The 15,149-nt window shown below is 37.7% G+C and overlaps 1 protein-coding gene across 1 annotated transcript in view; it reads left to right on the plus strand.

Annotated features, from left to right (window-relative positions):
- Positions 1-15,149, plus strand: part of FBN2 (fibrillin 2) — a 276,352-nt gene that overhangs the window by 6,784 nt on the left and 254,419 nt on the right. The window contains exons 4-5 of the mRNA XM_004609828.2: positions 2,609-2,704; positions 9,003-9,098. Coding sequence (XP_004609885.2) covers positions 2,609-2,704; positions 9,003-9,098 — 192 coding nt within the window. The remainder of the gene's footprint in view (positions 1-2,608; positions 2,705-9,002; positions 9,099-15,149) is intronic.

The following is a 15,149-nucleotide window of genomic DNA, read 5'->3' on the forward strand; positions in this document are numbered from 1 at the left end:
CACATTTTGCAGAGAAGGCAATTGACACACAAGTAAGGTTACTTGCCTAAGTCTGAATCCAACTATTCTGATGCCAAAACTTGTAGACTCAAATTTTAGGTTCTATGTCTGTTTTGCTTAACTCCTGTGACTTATATCCTGTATTATCCTTACCCTAGAAAAAAAAAGATAATAGGATTGAGATGATAGTTGTTATGTACTGAACAGGTAGCTTTACATATATTAGCTTAATCTGTATACATATATAAACTCTCATCTGAGAGCAGACTAAGATTATTCATAAGCTAATTCAAAGACATTGGATCTGTAAGGTTCAAGATTAAAATTTTACCCTAATGTTACAGATGGACTGGAGCTATAGTACAGGGTGTAGGGCATTTGCCTTGCGCACAGCTGACCCAGGTTTGATTTCTCCATCCTTCTCAGAGAGCCTGGCAAGCTACCGAGAGTATCCCGCCCTCACTGCAGAGCCTGGCAAGCTACCCAGGGCGTATTTGATATGCCAAAAATAGTAACAACAATTCTCACAATGAGACCTTACTGGTGCCCTCTCTAGCAAATCGGTGAACAATGGGAAGATAGTGCTACAGTGTTACAGTGTTGAAGATAGCTTTATAACAAAGGGCTGACCGCTGGGTATTGTTTAATTCACAATAATTAAGTCATGCTTTAAGTCTTCCTCAAACTATTGTAAGATTATCATATTTTAAACATTATAAATCTTCTCTAAGACATCTAATAGAGAATAATTTGTTTGATTCCCAGTACAGGATGCAAGATTTATTCAATGAATGTCAGGTCAGTCTCCTGATAGAACCTCTGATTAAAACTCTAGTTTCACTTTGAAAGCAATGTCCTTTTTCTAGCCATTTCGTTATCTATTTATGGGATGTATTCTGACTTATATTCTTCAGGGCCTTGTATGTGTGTGTGTGTGTGTGTGTGTGTGTGTGTGTGTGTGTGTGTGTGTGTGTGTGTGTGTGTGTGTGTGTGTGTGTGGTTGGGAGGAGATCAGCCGGGACACATCTGGCAGTGCTCAGGGCTTAATTATGGCTGTGCATTGAGGTATTACTCCTGGGGGGACTTGGCACTAAAAGTGGTGCCAGGAATCAAACTTGGGTTGGATGTACCCAAGTTTGCAAGCACCATATGGGGTGCCTGGGATTAAATCTGGGTCAGTCACATGCAGTGCAAAGCAAGCGCCCTAACCACTGTATCTATTAGATTATTTTTCATAGTCATCTGTCTGTGATTTCTTTATTAGCCTTCTGCTCAGAGTTTGACATTCCTGATGAGTTTTGTCTGCCCAAGTGAACTTATTTACACATGTGTCTTCACCGACTAACAGTATGTTGATAACTTATCTCTATAGTAGTTCTTTCCACTGTGTTTCACATTCAGGTGTTCCATTTCCTATTGGACACCTCTGCTGGACTCTGTCGTGTCTCAAATTTGGTAGCATATTCAAAACTGTGAAACTCTCCATTCATTGCTGACCACAATCAACTTCTTCCACAGTTTATTTTGCCTCAGCAAATGCCAATGTCAATCATTTAGTGCTAAGCCAACTACTTTTCTCTTTCTTTCCCCTTCTTTGAACAAAATCTGTAGGTTGTACTAAAAATATATATATCTCAAATTTATCTTTTTTATTTGCTTTTTTCTCTGTTGCTACCATATTTTATAAAAATGCATCTTTGTTTCTCTGTTGCTACCAGTGTTGTAAGCTCTATCTATCATAGAAAGTAATTGCAGTAATTAATTCTGCAACTCCTGCTCTTAACCTCTTCATATCTGTTCTCTGCAGACCAGTTAATCTATTAAAAATAATGCTTTTAATCTCTGTGACTAAATACTTTCACGGACTCCCTTTATGTAGCATTTGTGATACATTGCATACCTCTATGGCCCGAGAGGCCTTATGTCACCTCGCTGGGGCCTGCTTGTTTTTTCAGCATCTCCTCTTCAATATCAGCCTCTGTAGTCATGTGAATCATTTAATTCTGCAGATTCCGAAGTCTTTTCTGTCCTATGGTCATTTGATGTGTTGTTTTCCTCGTTCTGTGAAATTTCTCCTTGATACTCCCAAGCTTGGCTTTTCCTTCAAAAAATGAGCTTAGGTATTGTTACATCAGAGTGGTCTTATTTGACCCATTTATGTAGGTGGCTCTTTGCAGCAAAATTTCTTTCAGAAACCTTATTGTTCCCTTGGTTTGGTCTGTCTCTCTGTGGGGGGGAGGGTGGAGTCTGAGTCCATCCTGACAACAGGTCATGGAGCTCATCATGCCAGGCACTCAGCCCCAGCATCCCAGATGGATGCCTGAGCACTTGCTGCGTCTCAGTGGCTGCCCTGCTAGTCACCTTAGATTTATTCCCACAAAAACACAAATTGTACTATATTGAATGAAGACAATATGTTGTAACAAATATGCCAGATCTCTACGTAATTACAGTAAGTAATAGCTATGGGGCAAAACAGTTTCTTCTGTAGAGTGTGTGGAGTTGGCTTGGGTATTTAGTATTATTTTTAAATCTTAGGCATGATGTAAATTGGGTTGTAATATACTTAATACAATCAGTGTCCTGTGCTCTGTGTGGTTCTCTGCAGTTCAGCAGTGCAGTGTTCGATGCATGAATGGTGGGACCTGTGCAGAAGACCATTGTCAGTGCCAGAAGGGATATATTGGAACTTACTGTGGACAACGTAAGGAATAAATATTAAATGGACTTAATTTATTACAAGCAATTTTATTTTGTCATTTTATACTAAGTATTAATTTGAGGTCTTTATAAGCCCATCAGCTTTTAATAAATTTTATGTTGTAAGCCTCACAACTGAATTTCCAGATTTTGTCATCACTGTCACTGTCACTGTCATCCCGTTGCTCATCGATTTGCTCATCGATTTGCTTGAGCGGGCACCAGTAACATCTCCATGTAAAACTTGTTGTTACTGTTTTAGGCATATCCAATACGCCACTGGTAGCTTTCCAGGCTCTGCCGTGTGGGAGAGATACCCTCGGTAGCTTGCCAGGCTCTCTGAGAGGGGTGGAGGAATCGAACACGGGTCAGCCGCGTGCAAAGCAAATGCCCTACCCACTGTGCTATCACTCCAGCCCAGATTTTGTCATGCAAGATTTTTTAAATTATGTTAGAATTTTTGTAAATTATGTTAGAATCTTATGTTGATGTTAAATACCATATGTGGTTTCTTACTTTTGAAATATGACAGTAAGTAGTACCTGTCTTCCTTTTATCTAACTTCACAAAATATACCTTTTTGAACAAAAAGAAGGACTAAACTTGCATGACCTCTCTCTTTTTCTCTCCCTCTCTCTTTATGCTATCTCATCACTTACCCTTAGAAACCCAGCCTTTAGCAAGTCTTTTGCTCGCTACTGCTCAGATAAATTTAATTATTTAATTTCATCATAGAAAGCTGTGGATAGCACTGTCATCTCATTGCTCATCGATTTGTTCAAGTGGGCACCAGTAACGACTCTCATTGAGCGACTTATTGTTACTGTTTTTGGCATGTCCAATACACCACGGGTAGCTTGCCAGGCTCTGCCTTGCGGGCTTGATACTTTTGGTAGCTTGCCGGGCTCTCCGAGAGGTGCAGAGGAATCGAACACCAGGTGGCTCCTGAAAGGCGAAAGCCCCACCACTGTGCTATCGCTCCAGCCCCCAATAGCAGTCCCTAAATAATTTATTTTGTATTGCTATAAATATTTTTTGTACATCTGCTTCATGCTGAGGAGTAGTCAGAAGACATGCCTGGCATGTGTAGGGAACAGAGTTTGAGCCTGGCGCAGTGTATCACTAGGTATGACCCTGGAGGCCCCTGAGTACCACTGAGGTTGCTGTGGTCTCAAAACTGTCAGCTGGGCTGCACCTCATCACTGGCATCAGTGTGAACAATCTAGCACAGTTGGCGTAATATCTCTGGGAATGCCCCCCTCTCTGTTCCCTCTGAGCACTGCTTAGGAGCCCCCCATCCACCCAAAATAGCAGTCATTGTGAAAGAGGGGAGTTTCAGTCCAAAAAGTTCTTATCTTCACTCACTGGAGAATATCCTGTATTAATCGCAAAATAACTTTTGGCAAGGATGTAGGGATTATAGCTCCTGGAATATGACACACCACGAGGGAATACTTTAGGTTAGTGTTTCCCAAATTGTGGGTTTTATGGGAATCCCCATATTTTTAGCTATGGGTGGGTGAAAGGATATGACATTAAATAAAGTTGAATCGTAAAAACTAAAAAAAAATCCCTTTTCTTTGCTTTACTTGCTTTTCATTGATAGAGTCTAGGTTTGCTGCTGATTTCAAGATTTCCCCCTTAATAATTTATTGTTTTTTTTATTAAAAAAAAACAAAAACAAAGAAAAAGCAAGCCTAGGGTCGGAGCCATAGTACAGGGGTTGTGCATTTGCCTTACTTGTGGTCGACCTGAGTTCCATTCCTGGTCTCCATAATCATCCTCCAAGCACTGCCAAGAGTAATTCGGAAGTACAGAGCCAGGAAGAAGTCCTGAGTACTGCTGCATATAGCACCCAAAACGAACAAAACAAAACATAAAAGAAAAACCAAGCCTTACATGTTCAAGAATATCTAATGTTTAAAATTTGCTTTTGTTTCATATTTGTTGCAGTTTAAGCTTGTTCTTAGTTGTGATGAAGGATACATAATTACATAATATATATGGAGATATATGTATGTATGTATATATATATATACCTATATGTCAGGGAAAAAATTCTTAACTATACAGGTCAGTGTCATTAAGTTATAATTGTTTGGCAACCCTTAACCTTGCTTGTCTATTGAGGCTTATTTTCTTGAGAAAAAAATCATGCCATTGTAGTCTAGTAGGTTGACCAAGCAAAGACATAAAAGAACTGGACAATAGTGTAATAGAAATTGTAGCAAAAAAGTTTCTTTTTGCAAGGTTGATTTTATTTCTGTACACAACCATTTAGGTTTTTGTATAGTCAACTCAAGTTTAAAATCAGAAAATATTATAATAAATACAGTATTAATAAACAGGCAGGTTTGTGTACGTTTTCACACATATAGACAACATTAGTTCTAATCCTATCAAATTTTGAAAGTTTAGTAGGAAGAGAAGAAGGATTCTTACCAAAAAAATCAATGTTTTCTTGGTAGGGAGAACATTTATAATTAATTTAGAATCACAGTGAGAAGAGCTTCAACAGATTTTTCAGAGAATTTACTCAGATCCATTCTGAAATGAGTTTTCAGCCTGGATTCAGCTGTTGTCCTTGTAGGCTGTTTGTGTGTTTGGATTCTCCTGAAGGTTCTATACAAAGAATGAGAGTCAGCATGTCTCTTCTTTGCACTTTTCACAGAAATAAAAAGCCAGGAGACACAAAGCAGTTTCCCTTCCCAGGGAGGTACTTTCATATTTTTCCCCTATGTCTCACCCAACCAACGTCCTTAAGAGTCAGGATAACTCTCCCATGCCCTTCATAAGTGTTCTCTGACTGATAGCTCCAGCCCATACTATTCAAGGCACTGACAGGATATCAGAGAATTAATGCCACTTGCTGCTACCCTGAGATCCTACTCTGATGTGGAAACGAGCTAGTGAGTGATAAAATAAATGACAAAAAAAATGTTAGGAAAAGTTCTAGACAAAGGAGATTAGGGGAAGACAGTCTGACTCAGGATTAGAAAGTCTCTTATAATTCTCCTTGGGGATCTCTCAGAAGTGACTATGAAGACAGACTTGATGCAGTGATTTTAATTTTAGAGTAAAAAGTGTTCAGAGTAGGAGGAAAAGCTAATTTAGGGAATGTATGTTCCCCAAAGCAAACTCTGGCCACCGCCCTGGAAGAATTCATATGCATAGATTAGTAGTTGATTCTTTATGTTCAGCTGGGCTTTGACAATTCCTGACAATTACTGAAAATTCCAAAGTCCCTTTACTTGCCTTTAATGACATTTTGCATATTAATATCACAATTGAGAAAATTTATTTGAGAACAAAATTTGGATGAAAAATAATAAAGTCATGTTGCATGCCAGCATAATGTTTTATGAATAGTAACTCTTCCAAACCAAAAAAACGTGGAGCAGGAAGACAATTAACCTGACCTAGACAGATTAGACTAGAGTTATCTTTACTGAATGAGCTCTTTATGGAAGACATTCCCAGTTTACTGGGCCCTCTTCTGCCTGCGACTTCTTTTGTTTGATTTGGGGGCTACACTCAGCTATGCTCAGTGCTTACTCCTGGCTCTGTGCTCCAGGATCACTCCTGGCCCTGCAGTGATTATAGGGCCTGAGGGACTATATGTGATACTGAGGATTGAGCTCAGGTCAGCTGCAAGGTAGCACCTTCAGTATTGTACTTATCATCTCTCTGGCTCCCTCATTGGGATTGAAAACTGTTTTTGAAGTTCCTGAGAGAAGTCCTTCCTCTGCTTAGCCAAGGAGCATTGCTGGATATCAGTCTTTAATATTTTGCCCATTTGCATCTCAAAAGTCAGCATTGAATACGGGAGACCCTGTCTGAGGCTGACCATATTTAAAGAAACTTTCCACAGCTGAATTTATCACATGAGATGTGAGTGTCAATCTTTGGCAATGTAACTTTTCCATAATGGGAATCTTTGACTACAGACTCTTGTTTCTGTGAAGTGTGGAGAGCCTCCACGGACCGTGCTTTGTAACAACAGTTGCACTGTGCTTGTAAATTGCACCGTTCTTCGTAAATAACACCTGTGTGCTTCGAAAACAATTCCTAATAAGGAAACAGGATTCTTGCCACGCCCATAAGCTGTAACTAACCTATCAGATGAGACACGTGGGCGAAAACAAGCAGCGAGAGATATATATGGAGGGAAGCTGCCTAGCTATTGGGTCCCCCCCCTCTTCCTCCGTTCGTCCTTAGTCCATCCTTCGTTCGTCCTCTTTTCCGTTTGCATGAGAAGGTTTTTTAATAAATCGCTGCAAGAAGAATCTCCGGGTTGCGTTTTACTTTACAGTGAAGTGCACCCCATTAAGAGCTCTTAGTAGGTTTTTATTTTCCTTGTTTATTCCTTTTCCCATCTTCCTCATGCTTTTCAGAATCTTGGCTCTTTTTGTTGTTGTTGTTCTTTATATTTGCTCATTTAATTTACTGCTGTCTTTCAAGGTGATGATGAGACTTGCTGTGTTGCGTTCACCTGGGGACAAGCAGAAAGAAGCAGGAAAGTGTGGACCTCAGGGGAATGAACCTGAGCAAACACACATGACTCCTGCCCCTCAGCAAGTTTGCTGCAAGCAGAGCCTTTTGTTTTGTTTCCCATATTGTGCTCAGGAGGCCCCAGCAGCCTCCTGGGTCATTCTTGGCCAACTGGCAGTGGTTAATGCCAGAGCCCAAGGACGCTGTACAACTAGAACCTTTTGAAGTACCAGGGATTCCCAGACCACTTTGATGCTCCTCTTCCCTGACTGCTATGTAGTGTTGAGGATTGAAACAGATCAGGTGCACAGAAGACATGCATTAGAATAGCGGTACTATCTCCTGGCTCTAGATAATGTCTCTTCAGACCACTGGCACAATGTTGCATTAAAATAAGGACATCTTTAGTTCCAAAGTATATAACAAAACACGTTTTGGTCTTTCTGCTGTTAGCAAAAAGAAATGACATTGCACATAATGATAGATGATCTGGTTCATTATTCCTGGTAAGAAAATAATTGCATTGTTTTCTCATAGATGACAATTATGTTTGTTGAATGTCCCAGTTTGGGTACTATCTTCGCTTGAAGAACTCAGCTGTGCTTTGTCTGCTTATTTGTCTGAAACATTTTTAGCACTATTTGAGGAGCACAGGGTAGAGTTGGTTTTCCTCTCCACTTATGAGGACATAGTATTTGTGTTCAGTAGGAGCAATAGCACAGCGGTTGGGCATTCGCCTTTCATGCGGCCGACCCGAGTTCAATTCCTTCGTCCCTCTCGGAGAGCTCGGCAAGCTACCGAGAGTATCGAGCCTGTGCGGCAGAGCCTGGCAAGCTACCCGTGCGTATTGTATATGCCAAAAACAGTAACAATAAGTCGCTCAATGAGAGATGTTACTGGTGCTTGCTCGAACAAATCGATGAGTGACGGGATGACAGTATGTGTTTATAGGTTACAGGTCCTTAGAATCAACATTTTCTCCTAAAGAAGATATCATTTTTGAATTTAGTTGTCATCAGTGTGGTTTGCGGTAATAATTGCTTTTCAAAGGTTCTGAAGATGTCCTTTCAAAAGACTTCTATTTTCTTTTGAGGTAGAGTTGACATATGTCATTATGGTAGTTTCAGATATACAGTAGGGTTTTATAAGTATATATTGTGAAATGATCACTATAGTAAGTCTAGAAAGCATCTGTCATTAGGCAAGGTTTTAAACATTTTTTTCTGATAACGGAGAATTTTTAAAAATGTTATATTTGGAACTATGTTAATACTAGCAGAGTTAATTAATACTAGCAGAGTTTCATGCAAAAAAATATTTCCACACTACACCCTCCACTAGAGTGTCAGCTTCCCTTTACCATGTCCTGGTATCTGCTTTCTTTCTATCTTCAGTAACTACTACAGTGTTATGCTTCCAATTAATGACCAGTTACTAGTTTCTGTTGCTTTTGAAGCATTTATTGTTTCTTTCCTGTGTTATTTTATATGATCTGTTCTCTTAGCAACTCTTATATATTACAATATTACATTATTAATTAACCCTTGTCTATGTGATAGCCATTATGTCCTATAATTTATTTCATGATAGGTAATTTGTATCTCTTATCAATTCCTATAGTACACTGAAGTATACTTACTAGCATAATAAGTATATCTATATACACTTTAAGTATATTTACTGAAAAGAGTAATGTGAACTCTAACTTGGGTTTTAGAAGTAAGACCCATTACTGGTTGTATCTCCACTAGACTAACTAGATGATCCTTTGACATTTACTCTATACTGAGCTTCCTGCTGTTTGTGTGCAGCTGTCTGTGAAAATGGATGTCAGAACGGTGGACGATGTATTGGACCCAATCGCTGTGCTTGTGTTTATGGATTCACTGGTCCACAGTGTGAAAGAGGTAAGAAAGTAGAAAGAAAATCTTCCTTTGAAGGACATAATTTATGGTAAGACTGTAACTTTTCTTTTCCTCATGAAAAATCTTTTTCTCATGAAATGATATTCCTATTCTTCTTTGATTATGCCTGTAGGTTGAAGAGTAGCATTTAATGAGTCACTAATTGCAAATTCTAGTAATGTGTTTACTTCAAACTGGGAGTCATTATTGAGGGTGTTCTCTGTCTTTACAAAAGTGTCCAGCTAGCCTTGGCTGCAAAGCCAACAGAAATTTGGCATGCATCGATCTAACCAAGAAGGAACTATGATATATTAAACAACAGAAATTTCAGCCTTCAGATAGGACGTGCTCAAGGCTCCCATTCTGTCATGTCACTCCTCTGCCATGTCCTCCATTGTGTGTCAGTCTTGCCCCACCTTGGAATTCTTTGTAAGACTGCCAGCAGTTATTGACTACAGCAATAGACTGTTCAGAATTAGGGAGGGAAAATCTCCTCTCTAAAATGTCTTCCCTAACCACGTGCTAATCAGTTTTCAGAGATACTCTATGCACTACCGAGTTTTTAAAGTAGTTTGTAGTAAGGGGGAGAGGTTTCAAAAAGTTTGACGTGTACTTACCAGCAACTGCCCTTGGAAATGGCAATGGTAAAGTAAGCTTCCTCAGAGTCCCCTGGAAGGGAGAGTTCGGCAACCTGTCCAGTTTGCATCAGCTCTATTGGACAGAAGGATGCATATTGGAGGGGCAACTTCCTTTGTCCACATTGTCTAACAGGATCAGTTGAGTTGATATGAAACCAATTTTCCATCATCTGAATAACACTTAAACTCCTGGCATTAGCTAATGAAAGTTCCCAGGACTGATGCATTAAGTTTTAAAGTTTGATAGAAAAAGAGGGTCAGTGACATAGTATAGGGGTTAAGAAATGTGACAACTGTTTAGAACTGAATGGTAAGAGTAAAACTAAGCTTAAACGGAAAGCAGTACTATACAATCATTTTATATCCTCTGTTTTCCTTGTTTTGTTATTGCATCTGAAGTTGTATAGCACTTTCTTTGTTTTGAAATTTTAGAACATATGAAACTATCATTGAAATATTATAAATATATAGTGGCGAGTGTATGTATGTGTATATATATACATGTGTGTATATATATGTATATATGTGCACACATACACAAAGGCTTTGAATTACAAAGAAACTTTATATTTTAAAAATTATACTCATTACCCTGACATAATTTCATCTTGGTATTCTGGTTAAATCTTGGCAAGTAATTGAGAAATTAGAATTATATGGTGAAGTTTGAAAAGTAAGATGCATACCACCTTTTAACATATATTGTGTGTGTATATATCTCAAGATATTTATATTATTTCTAAGGTAACAGATTTCTTGAGTCTGAAGAACATTCCACAAATGACAGTTTATAGTTATACTTAGAATAAATTTAAATGTCTTTCCCAGATGCTTTTATTTTAGGACGAAAATTAATTATGAAATGTTAACATAAAAAGATAAGTTGTTAAGAATGAAATAACACAAATTTCCTAGATGGTGTTCAGTTTATTTAAACACGATAGAATGGAAAATAGTTAGATTTAAAGCATAATTGCTGGAGCTCATGCTTTTTTTTTCTGCAAGTCATGTAAATTTTGGAACTCTATTATCTTGAAGCAGATTTCAAGCTCAGTGCCTTATTGGCAAAGGAATTGGGTAGTTTCAACGGAATCTTCCAGGTATTACATCATTATTCCTCAACAGTTATTCATTCATTAGATTTGTTAGTTCTTATTAAGTTTATGAGAATTCAATAAAAGTACACATATATTTCACATTTACAGTAGCAAGTTTTCAGAAGAAATTGCAAAATTCATTAGCTAGCAGTTTGGCTTTGAGAATATTTTTATGAAACATGGATTTCTTAAAAACTTTTAAATCACTCCCCTTCGAAGGGTATTAAAACTTCTGAAGCTTCATTTCTTTCAAAGATTTTAGTAATTTCCACTTCTAAATTGCAATCATAAACTTTAGCACTTATAAATATATTTCACTTGGATTTTGTTTAGGTTTTAATCCTAAAAAACTTTTCTCAAGAAACATTGTCTACACCAAAAGCATAAATGTTAACATTGTAAGCAGGCTAAATCAACTATAATTAAAAAATTGCTACCATAGGTAAAAGACTAATTTATTAATGTTGATGTCAGTGAATAGGTTCATGTGCCTTGTTGACATTTAAAGTTTCTGTTATCTTTTTTCATTTATATAATCTCAAAATATATGTTCTTTGTTCTTTAAAGTTTTTCCATAAAATTAGGTATACTTACTCCTTGTGTGGATATATATAATTTATCTTTAAATTTATCTCCTGGGATCAATTAATGTTAAAAATGACAGCTTATCATCTATGTGGGCTTCTGGAAAACTGATTTCCACACTGGATACAGAGGCTGCTAAGAGTTGATATGGTTATGACTTTAGCTTGTGTGTTGGTGCGGGGTAAAGTGGACATCATTGGACTCTCATTCTTGCTGATCTGTCCAGTTATCTTAGCATTGAATAAAAGGAGTTCTTCAAAATCATGCAATTTACAGCAACATGGATTGAACTCGAGGATATCATGCTGAGTGAAGTCAGTCAGAAGGAAAGGTGTAGGGAGAGAATCATCTCTTATACATGGGACTTAAAGATACACAGAAAGTTATCAACAAAGAGCCAAAGACAATATAATGGGGTAATTGATCCACACAATTGAGTTGGGTGTGGGATTTGGGGAAAAGAATTTTGGGGTCCTTGGGAGATGGAAGGGGTATACTGATGATGGGCACGTTGTTGGCATTATGTCCATGAGAACAGTTATTAATAGTATTGTAATCCATGGAATCTCAATTGTCACTGTCACTGTCACTGTCATCCCATTGCTCATTGACTTGCTCGAGCGGGCACCAGTAATGTCTCCATTGTGAAACTTGTTGTTACTGTATTTTGGCATATCAAATATGCCACAAATAGCTTGCCAGGCTCTGCCGTGCTGGTGAGATACTCTTGGTAGCTTGCCGGCTCTCCGAGAGGGGCAGAGGATTAGAACCTGGGTTGGCTTTGTGCAAGGCCTTACCCGCTGCGCTATCATTCCAGCCCAGAATCTCAATTAAAAATATTTTTTTAATAGGAGGTCTTGTGGCCACACATTGATTGTAAAATGAGGACAGCTCATTTTACAGTCAGCATGTGTATCCAGGCACATGAAGCTATTCCATTCTTTTTGCTTCTTTTCCAAGTAGAGGGTATTTGATAAAAAATACATACTGCATTTAATATACACCTGAGACTACATGGAGACTGAATCAGCATTTTATATGTAACATATTAAATGCAAATATATTTATATATATGACATTTTTTCCTTAACACTTTAAATATACCTTACTGATTTTCAGTAGAAAGTTGGAAGGGGTAAACTGGCAAGGAATGAATTCATCTAAGGGGTTTCTGGAAAAATAGAATGATTACTTGAGTACAAATGTGAACTGCCCAGAGTCCCCGATTCAACTTCTTTGACTTAAATGATTGTTGAAGCCAAATTACTTTGTAATTGAATTTTCCTTGAACATTATGTAAGAACCATCTGTTAGAAATATATCCTAGATCATTTAAAATTATGCATAAATTGTTACTACAGATTTTTTTATCGTGTAAATATGACCTCCATAGAAAAGTGAAGGACTTTAGTAAAATTTCAAATACTCTTAATGCTTAAATGACATTTTGTTTAAAGTGTATATCTCTTATTAAATGGTAACATCAGTAGGATTCAAGATTAAACTTTTTTTCTATTTACATTTAAAAATGCCTTTTGTTGATTTAAAATTGCTTTAAAAAGAAATTGTAAGATCAAATTTCATATGTTAAACTTTAATAAAATTTAAATTCTGAAATGTTTATGTAAAATGAAAAATGGATAATTTCCATAAAATCATCCAGATGCAGAGCTACTGCATGAAATCACTGTCTAAATGTTTGCCAAAAAGAAATCACTTGACCTCAGCTTGAATATCTTGAGGCAGGAGCTCTTACTAGCCCACCTTCAGACAGTGTTCAGTGATCTAGGCCTGCATAATTGTGCCCCCCACCCAAGCTGATGTATAAAGCACATCTCTTGTTTCATTCCATGGCTACTTCTCTAAAAGGAGTCAACCACAAACCACAATCTACCATTCAAGTTGCACGATGGCAACTTGAAGTCTGATTATAAGCTCTTGAGTTATTTTCTAAATTTTTGTTCGCCCACTCAAATTTCAGGAGGTAAGTAACTGTGGCAGCTATTAAACCATAACCGTATCTTGACCTTATTCAAACTTTTCAAGAGCAAGAGTGAAGACAGGCAAATTGGAGTTTTCCTGAATTCTGGGAATCGTGTAGACCGGACCCAAATTTGTTCAGGAATAACCAATATACTCATTCATCAATATTAATTCCATTGGAATTTGTTAACGTGTGCAGGGTGGGTTTGTTCAGTTACTTATAAGTAACAGCAAACTAATAGCATAACCAGGAGCACCTTGGCCCTTGGAGAGAGATCAGCTTCTGTCATGCGGAATTCTATATACAATGGATTTGATAGTTCCAAGAAAGAAATATGCAGTTGCATTTAGAAAAAAAAATTCCTTCCATTCTTATAAAAGTATCATTTAGCATAAAAATTTAGAAAATATGAGAGTAAAAGATAAAAAATGGAGTCATTCATTACTCCTCCGTTCAGTGTAAATTGCTTTTAACATTTCAGGTTGGGCCACATTTGGTATGCTCTGTGTTCTGGGTGGGCTCATGGGACCATATGCAGTGCCATGAATCAACTGAGCTTGGATGGGTCTCTGTAGTACTTTACACTCTAGACTAGCTCTGTGGCCCTGTTTTTAACATTTTTGAGATTTTTCTTTGGTTCTTTTTCAACTACATGAAGTGTTTATAAGGTTGGGAATTTACAGTAATCTACTGAATCATGATACGAAATGTGCTAATCTGCTTTCCTTTTGTGTTATGAAATAGATATATTTGGCAATAGATTAAAATTGTTGCACAGCAAATTATAATTAATAATGAAGATTAGGAGTCTATATCCTTTACAACTATGTGATGTTTGTGAAGATTTTTTTCTGTATCTCAAGATAAACTTTTCCAGGTCAGACTATGGTATATAGTAGATGTATTTTGCAATGTGATTTAAGATATTAAACTCTGTTACTCTGTTTATAGCTGCTGATAATTGCTAACCATATTTATTTTCTTTATTAGTTGCTTTTGGGACCATTTCCATGTTTTTCTTTTAAAATGTAGTTGGTTTGGTTAAAAAAAAACCTGTAGCACACACATATAAAATTTTATTTTTAGGATATTTCTTAGTGATGTAATTGCTCAATTGTTGAATATGTGAAAGTTTAAATCTTTTGTGCTTTTGTGTTTTATGGATCCAGGGGACTGAACCCAGGGCCTTACATATGCAAGTCAAGTATTGTAAGGCTGAGCTACATTTCCTGGCCTGTGAAAGTTTATTAGCTTTTGATGTTTCTTTTCTGCTTGAAAAATATATATATATATTTTTTTTGCTTTTTGGGTCACACCTGGTGATGCACAGGGGTTACTCCTGGCTCTGCACTCAGGAATTACCCCTGGCGGTGCTCAGGGGACCATATGGGATGCCGGGATTCGAACTCGGGTCGGCCGTGTGCAAGGCAAACGCCCTACCCACTGTGCTATCGCTCCAGCCCCTAAAAAATATTTTTTTAATGAGAAAGCGCCTTTTATTTTTTCCCTCCCACCACCTCCATATCACCCCATCTCCTGCCTCTATGGCAGGAACCTTCCTTCTTACTCTCTCTCTACTTTTGGGCATTATGGTTTGCAATATAGAAACTGAGAGGCCATCATGTTTGGTCCTCTGTCTACTTTCAGCACACATCTCCCATCCTGAGCGATTCTTCCAACCATCATTGACTTAGTGGTTGCTTCTCACTCCCAACTGCCTTCTCCCCCAGCACATGTTGGATAGGCTTCC

Source organism: Sorex araneus, chromosome 6 (assembly GCF_027595985.1).
Source record: "Sorex araneus isolate mSorAra2 chromosome 6, mSorAra2.pri, whole genome shotgun sequence".
Classification (NCBI taxonomy): Eukaryota; Metazoa; Chordata; class Mammalia; order Eulipotyphla; family Soricidae; genus Sorex; species Sorex araneus.